The 20,819-nt window shown below is 36.7% G+C and overlaps 1 protein-coding gene across 3 annotated transcripts in view; it reads right to left on the bottom strand.

Annotated features, from left to right (window-relative positions):
• astn2 (astrotactin 2) overlaps nt 1-20,819 on the bottom strand; it is a 292,012-nt gene that overhangs the window by 118,477 nt on the left and 152,716 nt on the right. For all 3 annotated transcript variants that reach the window (XM_025909010.1, XM_005459486.3, XM_003454979.4), the window contains exons 7-10: nt 19,278-19,445; nt 9,242-9,326; nt 8,305-8,379; nt 5,887-6,024 (exon numbers count right to left, since the gene is read on the bottom strand). In XM_025909010.1, the coding sequence (XP_025764795.1) occupies nt 5,887-6,024; nt 8,305-8,379; nt 9,242-9,326; nt 19,278-19,445 (466 nt within the window). The remainder of the gene's footprint in view (nt 1-5,886; nt 6,025-8,304; nt 8,380-9,241; nt 9,327-19,277; nt 19,446-20,819) is intronic.

The following is a 20,819-nucleotide window of genomic DNA, read 5'->3' as shown; positions in this document are numbered from 1 at the left end:
GCGGCAAAAGAGAGTCTGGTATGAAGACAGCATAAACACTAAATTAGTAGGGGATGTAACATCTACTTGCATATTGCTGCCTTCAGTTTATCTACAATGAGCAGTAAAGCTCAGAGCAGCAGGAGCGCAGGTTAGCTCATCACATTATGCACACAAAAAACTACTGCAGTTACCAACAGAAGTTATTACCTCTGCTAAGGAAGTTATGTTTTTGATAGTGTTTGCCTGTTTGTTCAAGGCCAACTTAATGATTTATTGGTTGAAAATTAAAAAAAAAATCTTATAACTTGTGTGGTGTGTATTGGTACCTTATAGAAAGTATAAAGATTTAAAATATGTCACAAGGTCAATAAATAGATCGATCTGAAGTTCACAGTGATATAGATATAAAAGATATAAAATGACAATAGGTTTATAGACTGACAACAACACGTTGGCATGAGTTGCATTTCAAAGATGATAATCATTTAAATATATAACTTTGATACATATATGATGTTCCTATATAAGTATTATTTATTCAAACATTGAAATTAATGCTGCACATGGATTATAGCCACATAAACAATGATACTCAAAATAATGTCAAATATATTCAAATGAGTTTCACCAGGACAAACGCTGCACTTTGCACTTGTTTTCACTGCATTACAAACTTCCTAAAATGTGTTTAAAAGTTACAAATAAATACTTTCCCAGAGAGCGAGCCGCTTTGGTAGAGGTGTGTGCTTCCTTATTGCTTCTTATTGCGAGTTGTGTTTTCCTCACACGAAGCCACTACAACTGAAGATACAACAAACCTTGGGTACTCCCTCCTGCTGAATTCCAGTTTAACACTTTAGTCATTTTGCTGTTTAGGCATAGAGGCAAAGTCACCCTCTACAATGTAAGGCTGAGAATATTGAGCTGTTGTTTTTTAATTTTCCTTCACTGGTTGTGTCCTGCATAACAGATTCAAGATGAGTACATTTTTTAGAATTACAATTTAGATTGGAATAACATTTGTATTCTGATTTACTAATATTACTGCACTGATAATATATTATCCTAAAATGCAGGTTAGCTTTGTAAAAAAGTAAATAGCTGGTAGAAATATCCTTTAAAGAGATACTTGTTACTTTCTTATTTAGAGTACTGTTAAGAGCCTGTACTTTTCACTTTAACTTAACAGAGTATCTGAGTAAAGACTGTCTCTATTTTTCCCACTTTTATGATGAGAAAATGAGAGAAAAAAAAATAATAATAATAACAAAAAATAACAAAACTCCCACCCACACAGATACACACAGAAAAAAAGAACATGCCATTACCTCTGGCCAAGATTGGCCTTGACTTTGCTTATCTGAGGCAGCACTGCTCATCGTGCCCTAATTTGCTTACCCATAAGGAACAAAAATGAATTACTCTGTGATTTCGATGCTCAGTCCCAAGGATATCCAAAAGTTATTTGTCATTGTATGAAGGAACACAAGAAATAGAGAAATAGTAAGTTTAAAAAAGAGAAAGACGCCTAAGTGATTTAGGATATTATAGCATGAAAAGGTATGTTCAAGTTGACACTTACCATGACTGTCACTGTATACTGTATATGTCAGTGTCTGTGAGCTGATTGACAGTGGTAAAATGGAAAATGGAGACGCATACTTTTAAAAGTCAGAGCTACACTACTTTTCACCACTTTCAACATCAACATGTCTATCATGACTAACTGACTACATCAGTGCCTTCACCAGCACTTAAGGAAAGAACATCAGCAAGAAACCCAAAAGCTCCCACGGGACTTTGTCCCACAAAAATGTTTTGGATAATGAGCTGCCTGCATAATTCATGACAGTGTGACAGGTTGTTTAGTTTCCAGTGGTTATGAAAACTAATCATAAACTAAATACAGCACATCGACTTATTATTCTAGGGGTTATTTCAAAATTAGTCTTGGAACATGGAAAATAATGTTGGATGGTGAGTCTAAATGGTTGTGATTCTATGTGTAAGGGTTAATGTGTATACTGTATGTCTTAGATAGTACATCTAGAAGTTAACAACAACAGCTTTCATACTGAGAGGCAGAATGTGCATTCCAAAAGCAGCTATAGGAGTAATTTCAGGATGTGAAAATGGCACTTTCATGTAGTCACATTACACCTTAAGTTACACCTCAACCTAAATCGAACCCCTGTGCTGCAAAGTAAACAAAAGCTAAGCTCCTGCTCTGTCTGAAGTGTTCAATTTCCAACTAAAATTGTGCTTAACCCACCAAGGTCTATTCATCATGCAGTAACAGTGGCACTTAAGTCAAGAAAAACAAAATGCACAAAGGAGATAATTGCTTTAAAATAATTGCTTTTCCTCTTGGCTAAATGGAAAGGCTGATCTTTCACGATTCAATTATAAATATTCAAAATCTGATCTGATCAGTGTGTGGCAGAAATATGGCTGTAAACTGTTTTTGCTCTACAAAAATATCCTGGTTTTTTTTTAACCCACATCACTGATTATAGCAGTATTTCAAAGTAAATGAAAAACCCAGGCTAATTAATCGAGAAGCATGCTCCCGCTTCCGTCAAAATAAGCATGTGTACAATTGCCTTGGGATTTCTGTGCACCTGAGGCAATTTCATAAAGCCTGTGAAAGACAGATTTATGCAGCAATGTATAAAATTTGTACTCTGTAATTACTCCAATTTAGAGTTTTTGTATTATAAAACAGTTACTTTAAAATTTGATATCAAAAACAAAACTGCAGAGATGGTTAAAAAAAAATCCACCAGTCAGATAAAGTGAACATTTTCTGATGTTTATCAGGTTATTTTTTTCCATTTATGGGTTGATTTCTGTGGTGCAGTGTTACCTGTGACACTTTCAGCATACAATATAGGATACGGCTATAGGAGCTTGAGAAATACTAGAATGGTCAGACACTTTTTTATAAGATTAAATGGCTTTTTACAATGTTGATGTCATACACATGCATAAGACAAAACTATTATTCAAATGTCAAGCTTCTGAAATTATATAATTTAAAAAAACAACCGAACAAAAAACTTCCTTTTGCAGTGAACTCTGCTGTATTAGCTAATTTTCCAGTTTGCCATAATACCTTATCAGAGCAACAGAACTGCCACAACAAACTGAATTTACAATCTGTTCCAATCCAGCTGACATTAAAAGTTAGCAGACATTTTCCCTAAAATAATGGCTTTCAATTAAAAAAAAAAAAAAGGGACTAGACCTGTTATCTATGCACAGTAAAAATGTAGCAATTTTAATCTGAGTAAAGTTTTAAATTTAAATTTAATTTAATAATTTAATTTAATAATTTTTAATAATTTATTAATAAATTTATAATTTAAAATGGCTCAAATAATAACATTTACCACTGGCAACAAACAAAATTTTGTCAGTCAAACAAACTTGACTACATAGTTGCCCTGATATACTTTATCAAAGCGGTGTAACAAAGACTTGTAAATTGTAGCCACCGAAGAATAATTTTCCCTTGAAGGTTAGGGTTAAGGTTAGAAATAGCATCATGCATGTGCGCATCCTTGTGAGTGTACATGTATGTATATGCACTTGCAAGCATCTGCACAGACAGCACACTAACACAATGCTAGCCAAGAACCGAGAGTGACGTTGTTAGTGAAACCTGAGTTGACGTACACATTTTCACCAGCCTAGCATGCTTTAACTACTTATCAGAAGTTCCACATTGGTGTCATATTATGAGATGATGGAACCAAAATGTGAACTGCAGACATTTTAGTTTCAAATTGTCAAAAGTCAAAAGCATAAGCACCCGGTGTGTGAAGTGACAAATTTTACTTCAAAATGTTTTGAATGGCCAAGGGATCATGAATGCTAAAGATGTGATATTTCATTTTATTTAAATTAATAAGCAAACTGAAGCTCAGAAGGGGTTAAAATGTGTTCAAGAATTATCCATCCATCCATTCTCTCCCACTTATCCATTTCAGGGTGCTGGTGCTTAATTTTCAGCCATTTTCCATTGTGAAGGAGAAAAGGTTTCAAACTTGTCCAGGCCTTAAACCTCATCTGTCATCTCTCTAGTAGTAGTAAATGCATAAAAATAAGGCATTTATGAAAACACTGAATCGAAAATTGCTTCCTTGGAAAAGCCTAAAGTTACAGTTTGGTATTGAATATTACATAACATAAACTATATACAAAGTGTCTTTGAATGGCAGGGATGCAGAAATGTGTGCATGTAGCACAGAGCCATGGCTCAGTGCCTGAGTGTCTAAATGAGTCTCACAGGCCTGCTTGAAGCCATTTATAATTCTTAACTTGTTTGATCTGCTGCTCACCACCAAAAATCACAAGCAGAAATTTTGGACTTTTAACTGTATTTTCATACGTCTTACAGCTTTTATGTACTTTATTAGTGTAGTCGTGCATTTGCCTAACATAAGAAAGATTCATGGTTTGTACCAGGGAGTGTACTTTTTTGGTTTTTGAAGGTAGAAATACAGGAATAATGATTATGTCATGGTCCTGGGTCATATTGACCCAGCGTTCTTAGTTTTCTTGTGTTTTTGTATTTTGTCCTTTCTTTATTCTATGGTTCCTAGGTTGTTCAGTTTAGTTTATTACAATTCCCCTCATGTCTTTACCCCCTGTGTCCCCCTCCACATATCTGTGAGTCCCCATGCCTTGTTTCTCCTCCTTGTGTTTTATTCCATGTTTTCTCCCCGCGTTATGTCTGTGCTCTCCCCCTGTTCTCTCCTCCCCTCCTGTCTGCGCCTCTGTGTACTTCCTGTTTTACTTTGACATTCTCCCGTCAGTATGCGTCATGTGTGTTTGCTCCTGCCCTGTCTCGTTATGATTATATGTGTCAGCTGTGTTCCCCGCGTGTTCCCATGTCTCTCGTTATCCTTATGTGCATTTATGTCCGCGTCCATGTCGCGTCCTCCCTCTTAGCTGCGTGTGATTCTCCCTGTGTCTCCTGGTGCACATTATAATTAGTTTTTCCCAGTTTAGTTTTGTAATGTTTGTATGATCTGTTTCCCAGCAATAAAGCTGTGCTTTTGAGTTTAAGTTCCGTTCACGTGAGTTTGCGTTTGGGTCCATTCCTGCCTGCCACACAGCCCAAACATGACAGATTAAGAATTAAGAATTGCAATTAGCTAAACAAGACACACATACTTTTTTATACAATTAGCTAAAAAGCACATAGCTGAAATAATCAACAGAATACACTGCTGGTGCCACTGAAACACTACACACCTGATATACTGAATAATATAAATATCCCTTGTGATAGAAAATAGCTCAAAATAATCTTGTGTCACTGCACATGTTCAGCCAAGATGTAGATGTAGAATTCCATAAAGCTTGAATGTATTCATTCAATTATATTTGTTGTGTTTTATATTTTGATGAAGGATGTTTATTCGACCACTGTAGAGTTTTTTATTGTTTTGAATTGTTTCCAGTGGTAGCACCTTTGAAATGTGAGCAATGCCAGATGCTACACATCTAGTTTTTTACAAGTCAACCATACAAAACTATCTATTTGCAAAAGGGAGAAACAACAACTGGACAACAAAAGATGAATGAATATTGCTGGTCTCTGAGTGTCAATTTGCACCAGATGGTATCTGCAGTATTTGCAGGCTATGAAAAATTAGGCTATAAGATACTTGTTGTTCTCCATGAGTCTATCAGGTAAGCATCAGTCAACCAGAGACAGGAACTTGCAACAAAAGTACCTACGTGGATACTTCATGTCAAATAAACCAAAACGTATCGGTCTGAAGAAAACGTTGTGCCTCCAAAGCATTCTTAATATCTTCCAGCTGTACATTTTTGGTAGTGCGCCCGGTTGTTTCAGTTGCTGGACACAACTTGTTATTGAGTCAGACTGACCTGATCTCCCCTGGATCTTCCGTAACCAACACGTCTGTCTTACAGCTGGCAATGGGGTTGATTGACAGTTCCACCGGTGGCACAACAAAGCTTTTGCTGACTGGCAGCCACAGCCCTTGGCCCAGGCTGTAGAATGATCTGTGTTGGCATGATCACAAGACATAAATGCCAGTTGCATTACCATCACATAACCACAATTTGTTTTACACAAAAGCACACACTGTGTGCAAACACAGCAGTATTTGCAGACAGAGAAACATGCAAAAGATTCTATGAAAACAACAATGAAACAACAATGAAAGACATATGTTTAAAATATAAGATGTGTGGTGAGGGTCTCACATGTAGAATTTGATGTATGTTTAATACGGATCATGGGCAATTTCTCAGATATTTGCATCATTTATTATGTGATAGAATAGAAGAATAAAACATATAAAGATATTTGAACACATATTAAAAAAACGTCAATGTAAGTCCAGTTCATTGCTTATGAATGCAGTTTATATGACCTGGTCAGGGTGTTATGAATATAATCTGATTTTGCCAGAGACCTTTCTTATGAGTGAAGATTAATAGCCATAACAGGCAACCCTGCAGACATGTTTCCAGGGAAAACACAACATCAGATATGATGATAGCAGAGCACATGGTTTAGCTTTGCATAATGCACTCAAATGCATCTGGACAGGTACTGTAGGCCACAAAATCCCAGAGAGACAGGGCCTGTCAAGAAGGTTCGCATTACGTATTTGCTATGAATCTCTCGTTTTACTTCGCATAAAAGATATTATTGAATTTCTTCATCATTCGCCACCATCTTTACTTTATTTAACTTTATTCCCAGTTAAATATTGCTGACTTACAACCCTTACAACCTGGCAAACTTGAATGGGTACAAGGTCTGGGCGGCTGTAACTTAGGGTGTAGAGCAGGTCATCTACCAATTGGAAGGTTGGTGGTTTGATCCCTGGACTGTTCCAGTCTGCATGCCAAAGTATCCTTGGGCAAGACATTGAAAAAGGTGGTCTCTAATGTGTTCATCAGTGTGAACGTGTGTGAATGTCAGACATACTGCACTTTGGCACAGAACAAAAGTGCTTGTATAAATATGGGAAAATGAGGTAAGTTGATTTAAGCGCTTTGGGTGCTCCAGTAGAGTAGAAAAGCACTATATAAGAACCTGTCCATTTACTATTTCCACACTTTTCTTTCATATGGATCACAGTTCCAAACATTAGCATGGGAAACCTTCAACTTGTACAAAACACCGCTGTCAATATATTGACTAACATAACAAATCTCAGTTCTTAAAGACATTTGTTATGGGGCCCTCATTTCTTCATATCACAAGGTGGTTATTTTTTCATTGTTCCTTTTCAAGGAAAATGTAAGCAGCAACCCTGGTTTCCTATAAAACTCCCCATCTGTGAAAGCAGTTGGTTTAGCTCCTCTATTCACTGTCATAAGACTGTCCAGCTGAAGAGCACTAGAGTCTTTTCTCCTCCTCCCCAGAACAGCATTGCTAGAAAACCATTTGGCTGCTTCATCTTTACTCACTTTGTTGACTATCTGTATCAGCATGTTCACGGCTGAATCTATTTGTGTTGCGCAGCTGTATGTGTATGTGGTGTCCTTCGTCTTTCTTCTCTCGCAGACTCTCGGCTGACACAGTGCTTAATCCATGAAAGTTTAGTTGCTGCTTTTGTGTGCCAGTGATGCCCGAGTCCTATCTCCAACTTACTGTAGTGCTTTTAACTACTGAAAGATGAAACGGGGTTTTGCTTGGTATTTTGCCTTTAGCGCCTCATTTCTTACAGTGGACTTACAGTGGCTGGCAAACGCTGCAAGGTCATTGTGATAAGGAGTGAGATAACTGTGACAAAGAGCTGTTCCTACCTACGTATTGGAAGGGTAGAGAGCATGAAATCGAGAAAGATTTCACAAAATCAAAACTTTAAGCGTGCCATGCTTTAGTTACACAGTTAAGCAAAACTAAAGGGAAAATTGACCATATTGACCATTTTTTTCTTTTAAATCTCTATAACCAGGTGTACCCTGAGATTTTCACTTTCACACTTTTTGAAAAAATAAAAAAAGAAATAACACAATGACCCCATCAAGGATGAGAAGTGTAACAAAAATGGCAGTAAAAGTATTTTAAAGGAATCCAATCAGGCCTGCTCCTTGGGCTATTCTCTACAGACTCAGAGAGATCCGCCATGGGGTGTATTTGTGTGTCCATTTGCCTTTGTCTGTGTGCACCTGCCAGGTGCTCATCTCCATGCTCTGTCACACTCATGCACACACATACAAGATGACACAAGAAATGCCACTTTCATTCCATTGAGTGTCCACAGAGTCCACAGATGGCCGGCACAAGTCAAGCGCTGAGGAGGTGCACCAGAAGGGTCTTACCTGAAGATTCTCTCCGGGGCCTGCTCTCCTGTAACTAGGTCATACCCTTTCTCCAAGTTAGCATATGGCCATGGACTTGACAGGGGAAAGACGATAAAGGAATGCATGATCAAAGACAGCGATTTATCAGCATTTTTAAAATAATCTAACAGATGTTTATATGTAATTCCATCAGGTCTTCTCATTTATATTGTTGTTTTTCATGCACGAAACCTTTTAGTTCAGCATTTTAAGTACTTCAGAGTGTATATAATATTATGTATAAAACATAACTGAATACAAAAACTGAAAAACTGTCATTTAATTAACATTTCTGTCTGCTGTACAAGATTATACTGTGTCTGCTGCTACTCTTAAAAAAAAGAAAAAGCAACGGGCATTTGATTGGTTACTGGACTGAATCCAGGGGATGACAGGTGCTGGTGAGTAACAATGTGGGACCAATGATGGGTTAGACCAGCTAAGTGTCAAACAAGGTCAGAGTCAGAGGGATCATTTTGGCGCCTGTCATGCCACTCTTCAGTGACTTTACTTCTTTCCCATTCATGCGTTTATTCTCAGCCCTCCACTCCACTTTTTTTTTTTTTTTTTGTCAATAACGTCCCTTCTCTTTTCTAATTTCTTCAACCTAAGCACCTGATTCCCTTTAAAAAGACTGCTTCTTCAAGCCTGTATTGGTAGAAGTGCATGTTTTATCATATTAACTGCACACTGCTATTTTCCAAACCATGTAGTAAGCTTTCTAACTTTCTTTTCATTTTAATACTGAGATGATCATCCTGCAGAGAACTGCAAATCCATCACAGTGAACAGCTCACCTTTATTTTAGGTAAAGTTAATATAGATGTGGTTGTACTACTGGCTCTGAAGTCATGCATAAGGATGCAAAGTACAAGTGAATCTTATTAGTGGAATAACTACACACAACACAACTTACCCTTCGTTGCGACTCCAGTCGCTGCGCACACAGAGATGCTTATGAACGGGATCCGGGGAATAACCCTCATGACAGCTACATTCTCCTGCCGTACAGAGAAAAACAAACATGCACAGTGGCAGATATTTATCTAGCACCCTGATCTCTTCATTTATTAGAGATGTACCTAAGAGGAAACGGAATGTCACATGATGTAAAACCTATTTCTTTTCAGGGAAATATTGTACCTAGATTTATTTCTGTCACGTTGATTGTGCAGTAATTGCCATATTCACTACTGTTTTACTTCCAGATTACAAACATACTATTCAATAATTCAGTTGTATATATTTAATATCAGTTCACGCCTGTAGCCACTTTATACTGAAAGGAAAAGACTTTACACCATTAGAGAGAGAACATAATTAAACTATTCTTTATAATCAGTTTTCTATGTGAATGGCTTGGTTGTCAAAGGGAAAGTGAAGCTAGAAAAGAATAGCATATGGAGACAACCACAACAACAACAAAAAGGAAAACATATAAACAGCAGGAGAAATTAGACAATTAATGATATCTAATACTGTCATATCAATAATATTCAGGTGTAAAAAGTGGGAACTAAAAGAGAAGCTCACAGTGGATGATCCCAAATCTCCAAGGGATAGTTCAGGGTCACCTGATCTAGCCCTAACTGTAGGAAAAAGAAAAAGGGAACTAAAAGAAAGTTTAAAGCCTTATCTTCAATGGAGAGAGGGCATCTGTCTCAGGACCCCTAACTGTGAGCCAGCTGAACAGTAGAGGAGCCCGATAGCTGAAGGCTCTTCCTCACGTTCCTCTTCTGGGAGTTCTACAAACCACAACTAACGCTCCATTCTGAGAGAAAACCTCTGCTGGGTTATTATAGTATTAGCTATTTACCTTTTTTAACCTGGAAATCCTATTGAGATCAACTCTCTTTAGGGGGACCTGTCCAAGGCAAGCGCTATATGAGGTCTTTCAGGTATTATGTGGCATGATCATTTAGGACTTTGTATGTGATGAGCAAATTTTGTACTGGATTTAAGAGAAATCCAGTAAACAGCCTTTCATCTGCACAGTAACAGAAAATATATAGAACCGCACTGAACTCCTAATATCACTAACTTTTGTGTGTGAAAAAGACTTATCATTTATATGAACACATTTTAAATTTCATTAGGCCAATTTAAGAGATAAATATTTGATATATAATCTAAAATAAATTGATCATATTTAAAAATGAACCACTAATTTATCTGAGTTATCTGAACAGTCTTGTACAGATGCGGTTTGTAGACATGGTGATGGTCTGGATAAAGTACATTTTGAGACTTGCTAAGAGAGATCAATAGATGTGAATGAGTTTAAATTAAAATTTGCAGTTTATAAAGCTGCTGTACTTGATGATACCTTTGCAAAAGAGTTTTTTTCCATCTCATGGGTAAAACTTTATTTGTAAAGAAGTTAGCGAAATCATTACCACAGAAAAGAACATACAAGGTTCAACAGAGCTATGGCTCTTTGTCAGACTGGCTATGAACCTTGGGTTGTTTTTCTTTTCTTCTATCAATGATGAATAGTAGCTAGTATGAGCCTCACAGTGTGCTTTTTAAAAAAATAAATTAATCAACTCTTTCCAGGCTAGGTGAATTTCCAATAAATTAGTGAAACGCCACTTCCTTTACAGCTTGTGGGTTTTTAAATCGTTCCAATAACTCAAACTTCTCTGATATGTTGCTTTATTTTGCAGAGTCTGAGGCTGCAGCACTATAACCATGGCACACTGCATTTTATCTATCTATCTATCTATCTATCTATCTATCTATCTATCTATCTATCTGTCTGTCTGTCTGTCTGTCTGTCTGTCTGTCTGTCTGTCTCTCCCTTGGTTACATTAAGGAAATTATACATTATGACTGTTATGAGTGCATCTTCTTTCAAACAGCTGAAGTCTCAGTTAGCATTGAAAAGACAAAGCAGTAACATACATGTGATTAGTTACACATGCGCTGATCAGTGCCATGAATTCCACTGAGAATCTGACAACTGGCTTTCTGTTTTCTCCCAATATTAGGACAAATCTTTCATCATCCTCAACTAAGGCATTTTTATCCTGGCTTCTCTACAGCTGGTGGGACAGATTGCACTGCAGAACAAACAGAGACGTTCAGACAGGGCTACAGCAGCTTTTTGCTGGTGCATAGCAGTTTAGGATTTACATTTCTGATGCTGCTTTCCTTGGGTAGCACTGAAGTTTAAAACCACCCCTTATTTTCAATATTGAAATTTCCTCATCAGATCGGTCACAGTGGTCTAGTATAATAAATAAAATAGAGGCAAGTGCATTTTAAGTGATTGTATACATTTGTGAGATTTTGCCAGGGATGGCTTCTATAACCTTTGTATTGCAGTGCTCTCAGAATAAGTGCTTTTTGTTGACCTGTACAGAGGGATGACCCTGGAAAAATGTGTAATGGCCGCCCTGTCTAGGCCATTCAAATTTTATCACTTAACGTTTAATAATTTATTGGTTGATATTATAGTCTTGAGACTGACTCAAGGAGTGATGCACCATCAGGATTCTGTCAAAGAGTAGCTTTCAGTGTAGCCTTGCTAAATGAAAAACTAAAGCTCTTGAAATGGCTCCGTTTTTTAAAGTAGACACAAGAAAATATCACAACATTCATCCAGCCATTTCATATAAAAGATCAATGAACAGCATAGAGTTTAATTAATCCAATCTAAGACTTTAGAGTGCTGTGAAAAAGTATTTACCCTTCCTGATGTCTTATTTTTGCATATTTGAACTTAAATGTTTTGGATCATCAAACAAATTTTAACATTAGAAAAGGATAACTCAAGTAAATATAAACTGAACTTTTTAATGATGATTTTATTGCAGGAAAAAGGTTAGCCAAACCTATTTGGTCCTATGCGTAATTATGTAGTTAAAAGTGTTTAACCCCTTTTTTTGGAAAGCTGAGTAAATTTTACTGGTCACACACACCCAGACATGTTAAATCAAGGAATCACTGTCAGACAATGTGAAGTAGTCTAAAAGATCCCAAAAAGCAACATACCATACAACAATCAAAGTCATTTATATCTATCACTTTGAAAAGAGTTACTAAGCCACTTTTAAGGCTTTATGACTAGCAACTGTCCACAAATGGAGAAAATCTGGAACAGAGTTTGCAGCCTGTTACTGCTAACATAAAACTCAGCGTTTCATAAAAAGAACATCATATCAACTGTCAAAATGGTGGTGATAGGGTGATGGTTCGGGGCTACTTTGCTGCTTCAGGACCTGGATGACTCGCCGTAATGGAGAGAATCATGAATTCCTTCTTTGAGTTCTCTACCAGAAATTCCTGAAGGAGAATGTCCGCCCATCAGTTAATGGCCTAAGGCTCAAGTGCAATTGGGTTATACAGCAGGACACAGCAGCAAGTGTGACTGCAGTTCTTGCTACCAAGAGTTGCACAACCACTTATTAGGTTTAGGGCTAAATTACTTTTTCACATAGGTCCAAGTAGGTTTTGACGGGTTTTGGTGAATTAATTTATCTTTTCAAATCTGCATTTTATAATTTTTTTTTTTATATTAGTCTAACATTAAAGACTGTTTGATGATCTGAAACGTATGAAAAAAAATTCCTTTCTGTCCAGATTGCCACATTCTTTAACTGTGGTCTTCCAACACAGCCTTTTTAAACAGGGATATTGGGAAAGAAATTCAGAAAACAATATGCTCTCACGCATAACCCAAACAGCAGGCGGATAAAGAGGATCAGTAAGTGACAGGCAGGCCTTTATGGACTTTTTGGCAGTAAACCAGCTAATCAGATTTTGTTCCAGTACACCTGATGGCCAGTAAGCCACTACCTATGGACAAATACTGCTCACAAATGCAATTTTTGGTTTGGCATCACTTTTGGCAGGATTGTAGTCTTTATGAGCTGGTATATCAAATAACCATGGTTGGTTTTGTTACACTACACTACATTAAAGTTAAGGAAATATTAAGGTTTGTGTTAAAACTACCACTCTGCCACTAAAACTCATTGAATGTGGTCCTTCATTTTTGGCACACAGATATCCTTTTCATGTTGCACACAGACACACACACACACACACACACACACACACACACACACACGTTCCCATCGCTAGTCTTCACATACATATTTAACCTAGTTATACTGCATTCTTTCAGACTGCCAGAGGCTGCGCTTAGAAAAATCAATCTTGTGCATAAGCAGTCACATCACATGTTACCACACATGTTGGTAAGGTACCCTTATTATTATATTCTTTTCTTTCTCCTTGAAGTCTGGTAGGAACTGGGAACATTTCCATTATTATGTTAGTGCCAGAGTAGCAACAATGATGCAACCAGAATTATTTGTTTTGTTGCATATATCAGCAAAAATGCAATGGAAGCAAAACACATTCAGAGTGCCATCGATTGTAGTATCTGGTGTTGTTAAATACTGTCGTCCAGTTGTGTTTGTGTTTAGGAGATACCTCATTTTACTTTATTTTATTTTTACAAAATAGAAAACTACGTAATACTTAAATTGCTGGAGTTCTGTTGCTGAGTGAACTGGCTGAGTGTGTCTAGACTCTAGCTGCTAGGACAGATGAATAGAGTTTAGGGCTTACATCACAGTTAGAATTTGGCCACATTTCCCACTGATGCCAACTCAATGGACTTTCTCTTTGAATAGAAATAAATAAATAAACAGATAAAAGCAACAACAACAAATATATCTACTCTTATAGTTAATTTTATATTATAAGTGATATAGTTAGATTTTTTTAACCACATATCCAGAGATCCAGAGAGATCCAGAGAGAAATGGTGACATTGTTTTTAGTTCATGCATCTAAACTTTAGTTGTCCTACAGTCACTTTGGACAGTTTATTTGACGTGGCCCTAGCTTGCTCAAATTGTATAATCTTTCTGTTTCTACATCAGCATTTGTATTGAAGAAGAAATGCAGCTGAACCCATTTGGTTAAAATTGATGATAAATTACTATAATTAAGAGAGTTAATATTTGAGTACATGAGTGATTTGTGCATCTTACTAACAGCAATTACAAATGTAATGTTTTGCTTTGATTTACATGTTTGTTTGAAATGGCTCCCGATGACAGATATTTGGACCTAATAATAACTGTGGAGACAACACAGCTCTTTGTAAACAGCTATTTCTGAGAGGAATGAAATTGAAGTCACGAATTGGAAGTTTTTTTCTTTAGCTTTGGATTTAATTAGAAGGTGAAAGCAAAACTCTCTGCCATATTTTATCTTGGCTATGGTAATATTTCTTGTCTTGGCAGTGTATTATTCAATAATGACAATAATAATAAAATAATAATAATAACAACAACATGCATTTTTGCTCAGTACACGCCCCCTCTGTCAGTATCACCTGAATCAGATGTTAGAGAAACTGGTTTGTGCTGGTTATAACTAGACATTCCTTTTTTATCATAAGTTGTGTTTACAGTTTAATTAATAATACCAGCTGTGGCAAAGGTATATACATAAGGTCTAGACATAAAACCCATAGTGCTCCTACTAGATTGTCAGGAGAGGTAGATGAATTGTACAGCAGTACAGACCTCAAAGCTGCAGGAGGACTGTAAATCTTTCCTACCTTGTTTCAGATTAAGTGCACCAGTCTAGAAGCACATTTTCTGTAAATCTTAAGCAGGCTGTGCAAATAATCATTGAAGCAGGGCTCTTACCTTTCTGCAAACGCATTTAAAGGAGGATCTAGTGATTAACAGAAATAGATAAGTCTGCTTGATTACACATTCTGCTGAATGAACTAACCTTTACATGACTTGCAAGCCCTGGGTTTTTTATCTCCATCTAAAAACCCAGAACGGGTGTAACATATTAAAAGGAAGATTTGGAGTAAGAATTAATGGCTTGTAGTAATTTCTTTTTAAATCTGAGGAACAACAGCAACAGTAAGCGTATCAGAAAAGCATGGCGGGGAGGAGATAGCCAATAGTAAAACGTGTCTCTGAGCAGAAGAGAAAATGCAACAGTGTGGTTATTAAAGTTGAGTATCACTGAGCTGCTAATGCAGTGTGGTAACTGCTTTTACGTTGGTTACGATGGGAGACACTGGTTCATCTGCTCTGTTTCAGGTTTTGTTGCTGATGTTTTGGGTCATCAAACATATATTTTTATTAGCTACTTTACTTTATTTATTATTTTTGAGAACAATATGTTCAAAGATATTTAAAGAGGTAATTTTAATGGCTTTAACTCTTCTTTTGATCTGATGTTTTTATTTTTTCAGGTTGAGTAAAACTTTCTACTCTTGTCAACCTTGAACAACTCTAACCACTAAAATGTGTATTGATAGCTACTCTCTTTTTTTCCTTTGGATGGATCAGTGCAAATTTAATGTTTTCATGTACGTCCTTCCCTCAGGGCTTTGAAAGAGCGTGTTAACTCGGTGTTAACTCAGTGACTCCCAAGAAATGGTTGAATAATCAGAATATAGTGTAGGTGTAATTAAGAGCTAAATGATTCCAAATAGCCATTTGTTAAAACCAATTATTTAACTGTGCTCAGAGAGTCCCTCCCCTGTACATTTCGGCCAGGTGTCTAAACAGGCACACAGCCTCACACCACCCAGCGATAATGACATCCTCCGTAAACACCAGTTTAAAATTGCCAGTAAAATTTGTCACCATCCTTTCCTCATTCTCTATCTCATTCTTTTGCTCTCTCACTTTCTCCTCTTATAAATTAAGAACATGAAATGTACAACAATGGCAGGTGCTTGATCGCACGAACCATCTCTCTTCCTCTTGTATTAAACTGATGCTATAAATGATGTATGTCATCATAATAATTTCTCTGGCTGTCTGGATAATTTTCATATTTCAAGGTTTATGATGTTAGCACAGAAAAGACTTATTGTTGTTCTGGTGCCTATTTGCACTTGTTATAATATTGGAGAAGGCCTTAGGCGTTATCATTGGGCAGATAAAATATAAGTGTTTCCTTTGAGCAGTATGTGTTTGTGTGCATTTAAGTGTGTGTCCGGGCGCGTGCTTACGAGCACAGTATGAGCTCGAAATGAAAAGCTAAACCAGGGGTATAGTATACTGTACATGTTACACACCCCAGCAGTTTCATTTCCAATTACTTGCAGCTGGAGGAGCCAGAGAGAAAACGTTTTAAATGAGGAAAACAAAAGCAGCCAAGGAGGTCTGTGAGTCTTTAGGAAGTTATGCATGATGAGAAATGGAAAGGTTTTAGCAACAGCCTATGTTTAGGGAGCATAACTGTGAAAGGATAATAAAGTGGTTACTTGAGTCATTATATTATCTGACATTCATTTTCAGTCATTTTCAAAAGATTTTCAGCTGTTATTGGTGCCAACGTATATATACATAGGCAGATATTATAGTTCCAAGTCTAATTAAAGTTATCTATTGCCCAAGCAGCTATCAGACAGCAGGAAGTGTTGCATCATGTATGTGTCTACTGACCTCCACTGTAGCACTTGATCAAGGAGGGAAGGTGAAGGCACAGATGACTGATTATCCAGATACAATGATACAGTGTCTAGTAGTCAACAGTGCCTGTCATCTGACATGACACTGAAGCTGGATTGATGGAGATAATAGAAATGCTGTGAGAAACCATCCTGAAAACATACCTCTTGCTATTATAAAGGACAAGGAAAATGTGTTTGTACGCATGCTGGGAGTAAAAAATGACCGATTTAAATATCTAAACCTGCATTTATTTTATTCAGTATAGAGTATACACTGTATAAAATATGTTTATTAATGAAACAGGGTTTTACTATTGTTTTTCGTATTGGTATTTTCAAATATGTTGCTTGGTATAATAAGTATTTGTTGGCATTTAAACCTTAACTTTTTCATTTCTGCCCAAAAGCCAACAGAAAACAATGCCACCATTCAGCTTGTATTAGATTCAAGTCAACCTTTCTTCTTATATATTTTTTCCCTGTCATCCATATCAATCAGTTTTTCAATGTTGTAATATTTGGTAACCCTGCGAGTGATTGGCGACCTCAGCAGGGTGTACTGCACAAACTCCTCCCCATGGCTGAATGGATGGATAGTCCATCTTAAAAAAGCTACAATTAGAAGCAAAACACATCAGTATTCACATGAACTTAAGAAGTTCTATCTATCTATCTATCTATCTATCTATCTATAGGGGTCTGGCCATTTTACTTGTCTTTTTTTTTTTACATCGAAGTAAACATCACAAGTGCTCTTATAGTTATGTTTTTATATGCTAAACAAGTCCTTCAGTCTCAAAAATATATGTATGCTTGGTTGGGTATAAGTGTGCTATATTTTACATTAGTTATAGAAATGGAAAGCTTCTTTGAAGAGCACCTTTCATTTTACTTCTGGAGGGATGTGATTGCCCTGAGGAGATACAACAAACGTGCATGCTGTCATTGATTAAATAATCTTCTATAAAGGACAGATGAAAAGAGAAATGGATGCAGAAAGATGAGAGCAGAGCTAGATACTAGTGCTAATAAAGTCAAAATGCTCAGTGTACTCAGATTTGAATGAGTAAACACAACGTGCAGATGCAGACCTATGAAATACCTAAGTGCACACACTAAGATTTCACAAATACATGCGTGCAGCTCCATCTCTGGCATCTTCCTGTGTACTCACTGAGTTGAGTGTCTAGAACTCTAATACATTATGCATTAGCCCTCAACACGTCCTTGACCAGGGTTACATAAATTTCACATACATTACAGATGTAATCCATTCTAATGAGCTTAGACTTTATCTACTTGGGCATGAAAAACACAAGGGAATTAGGACACTCAAGGCAAGATAAATATCATCATGCTGCATACTTAGCATTTGTTGGTAAAGTTTTAATGTCAGCAAATGTAGGTGTAAACCCATATAGGGTGATTGTATACACACTGCAGCAGCAGCTGGTGATTTTCCTGAATGGGGCAAAAGACATTAAGGACCTTTGCTTACATAGTAGAAATACTGTTGCCTCATATGCTGAGCTCTGATGTAAGAACTTACAATTGTTACTATTATTTGAGTAATTTACTCAAGAAATTAACCACACACCTGTGCTCAGCTTGACTAGTTCCTCTCTTTCCCTACAGCACAGAAAGAAGACTTACAAAACAATGTGGAATATACATTAACCCATTTTATTTATAACATGATGAAAAAATATTTTCAGCTCCTTTCAGTGCTTTTAGGCCAACTAAAATTTAAAGCAAAGTAAGGATGAAATGTTTTACAAAAAAAGCCTACCATATAATTGATCTATTGATTCTGTCTTCTTTTCTTTCCCTTTTTCATTTAAAGTGTGGAATAAAGTTGGATAGCTTCTATATAATTATTGTAATGAATGCAAACAGTGACAACCTCTGCTATACACTTGTATTTCTCCGTGGTCTCTTTACTGACAGTGCTGCTGGTTTCTTGTTAATTCCATTGTTTACACGCAGTTTCAATATGACAACTTTAACAATTTATAAGAATAGCATGTCTATCATTTTATAGCACAACAGGGACTCAAATCCTGCCAAAGGCACTGACATCTCTGACACGCTATACTCTGGCATCTATGCCCTTACCTACAAGCAGTATCAATACTGAACATAAAGAGCCATGTTTATACTGTTTATAAATGAGAAAAAGTCCACATGAAAAACACAGGGTTGCGAGTGGTGGTGTAAATCTCATGACTCTGAACCAGACGACATCCACTGTGGGAGCTTTATGGGGGTTTTTTTTAGCTGACTTTAACTTTTGGGTTTATGTCACAAAATATAAGTAAACGTTAGCACATGTTATGCTAATCAGTAAAACATCAAGATAGAGATCTCATTGTAATGTCTTCTATCCTACACCTGCACTTTTTCCACTGTTGAAATATTTACCACTTTAAAAAAAATGCTAAAAACAAGGGTTTAGGCTTAATGGTTAGACCTCAGTGTCTGCATATTTGTATGCACCAACCTGTGTCCTGATCACAAATCTGCTCACAGGGTTCAGTGGTCCTCTGGCCGCAGTAATCCTGGACCCATTGTGTGGATGAATTGGTCTGATAGTAGAGAGTTAGCTTGGCTGGATTTAACCAATTAGAAACATCCAAGAAACTGCCCATGCTCACCACAAAACTACTTCCTGAAAAAAGAAAAGCAAAACAAAATAGGAGTCAATTATTTTGCATGAAAAAAAGACAAAAATAAACAAACAAACCACAGAAAAGTAGAACAGACGTGATTGTGTTGTATTTATGCTCTAGGTTCGAGGTTCTATTGCAAAATCAATTGGAAAGTAGCTAAATCTTTTGTTTTCACTGTAATTTCATTTCCCATCTGACCAACCTGAATTTAAATGAGAAAATTAAGACCTATAATGTGTATAGATTGGGTTTTGTTGGTAATTGCAGTAGAGGGGCTAAAAGGGTTTCACGAGTCAATCAGTAAACGCTATGCTCAATGACGCTGACTTACCTTTCTTTCTTACTGCTCTCAGACCAATCGTTAAACTCCAATCACCGAACAAGATTATCTCTAATTGATGCCAATGAGTTTTAGTTCCAAAGGGAGCTGTGAGAAGGTTGTGCTTCAGCTTTCTGGATTCTTATACAGCTATATTATGGGTCAACGGTACATTTGCAGAAGCATTAACAGTATATATTTCTTTGTCCAGGTGAATTCAAAATGTATTAGAACATCTATATAACAAAACAAAACAAAAAAACAAACAGGTTAGGTACAGCTAGATGAACTGCATCAATAAGAAAGGATCCACACATCCATCACAGATGGATGTCAGCAAGTCCTTTGTGCTGCGGTAAAATACACAACTCATATGAGAATAACAAATAATGTTTCGCCTTTACATTCTGTAAGAAACAAAGCAATGACATCCCAAAACTCATCTGTTCTCTCTCTGTTATTTATTTATTTTACCCTTTTAACATTTTGGTTGTTCTGAAGTCCTGACAGAATACACTGCCATTTGTTTCCTCCTACACATAAAAAGTCATCAGCTGCTTCTTTTCATTTGACAGAAAAACACTGCCACAGTACAGTGTGACCAACACAAAGCCTTCAAGAAATGTACTTGGTTCTCCCTAAAAATTAAGTACCAAACTATGTGTTAGCATTCAGTCTTATCGAGACCAATAACCTGCATGTTTTTGTCTGTTACATTTGATAGCTTGTCAGATGATCCCACATTGTTTATTGGTTTTAGTGTCTGGCGTAAAACACATTTTGAATCAATCAATGTGTTTTGAACATTTTAAATTAATAAGTGCATAATTCTTTACAAGTGAAAGCAAAATAACCACGGTCACAATCTTCCCTAGATATGAAAGACCGCTGGTGTTCTTGAAAGTAAAGTGTTCAGTACCCAGCAAAATGCCAGAAGGCCAAAATAAATCGCTAAAAGCATCCACGAGGTCAAAGTGACCAAAGGTAAGCATAACAAGGCCCCTTTCTGCCAGCAGGTCTCATTTACAGTGATACTGGCTGAAGTAAATTCTTC

The sequence above is a fragment of the Oreochromis niloticus genome, linkage group LG7, assembly GCF_001858045.2.
Source record: "Oreochromis niloticus isolate F11D_XX linkage group LG7, O_niloticus_UMD_NMBU, whole genome shotgun sequence".
Lineage (NCBI taxonomy): Eukaryota > Metazoa > Chordata > Actinopteri > Cichliformes > Cichlidae > Oreochromis > Oreochromis niloticus.
The sequence above is the reverse complement of the archived record's forward strand: the minus strand, read 5'-3'. Positions and strand labels throughout refer to the sequence as shown.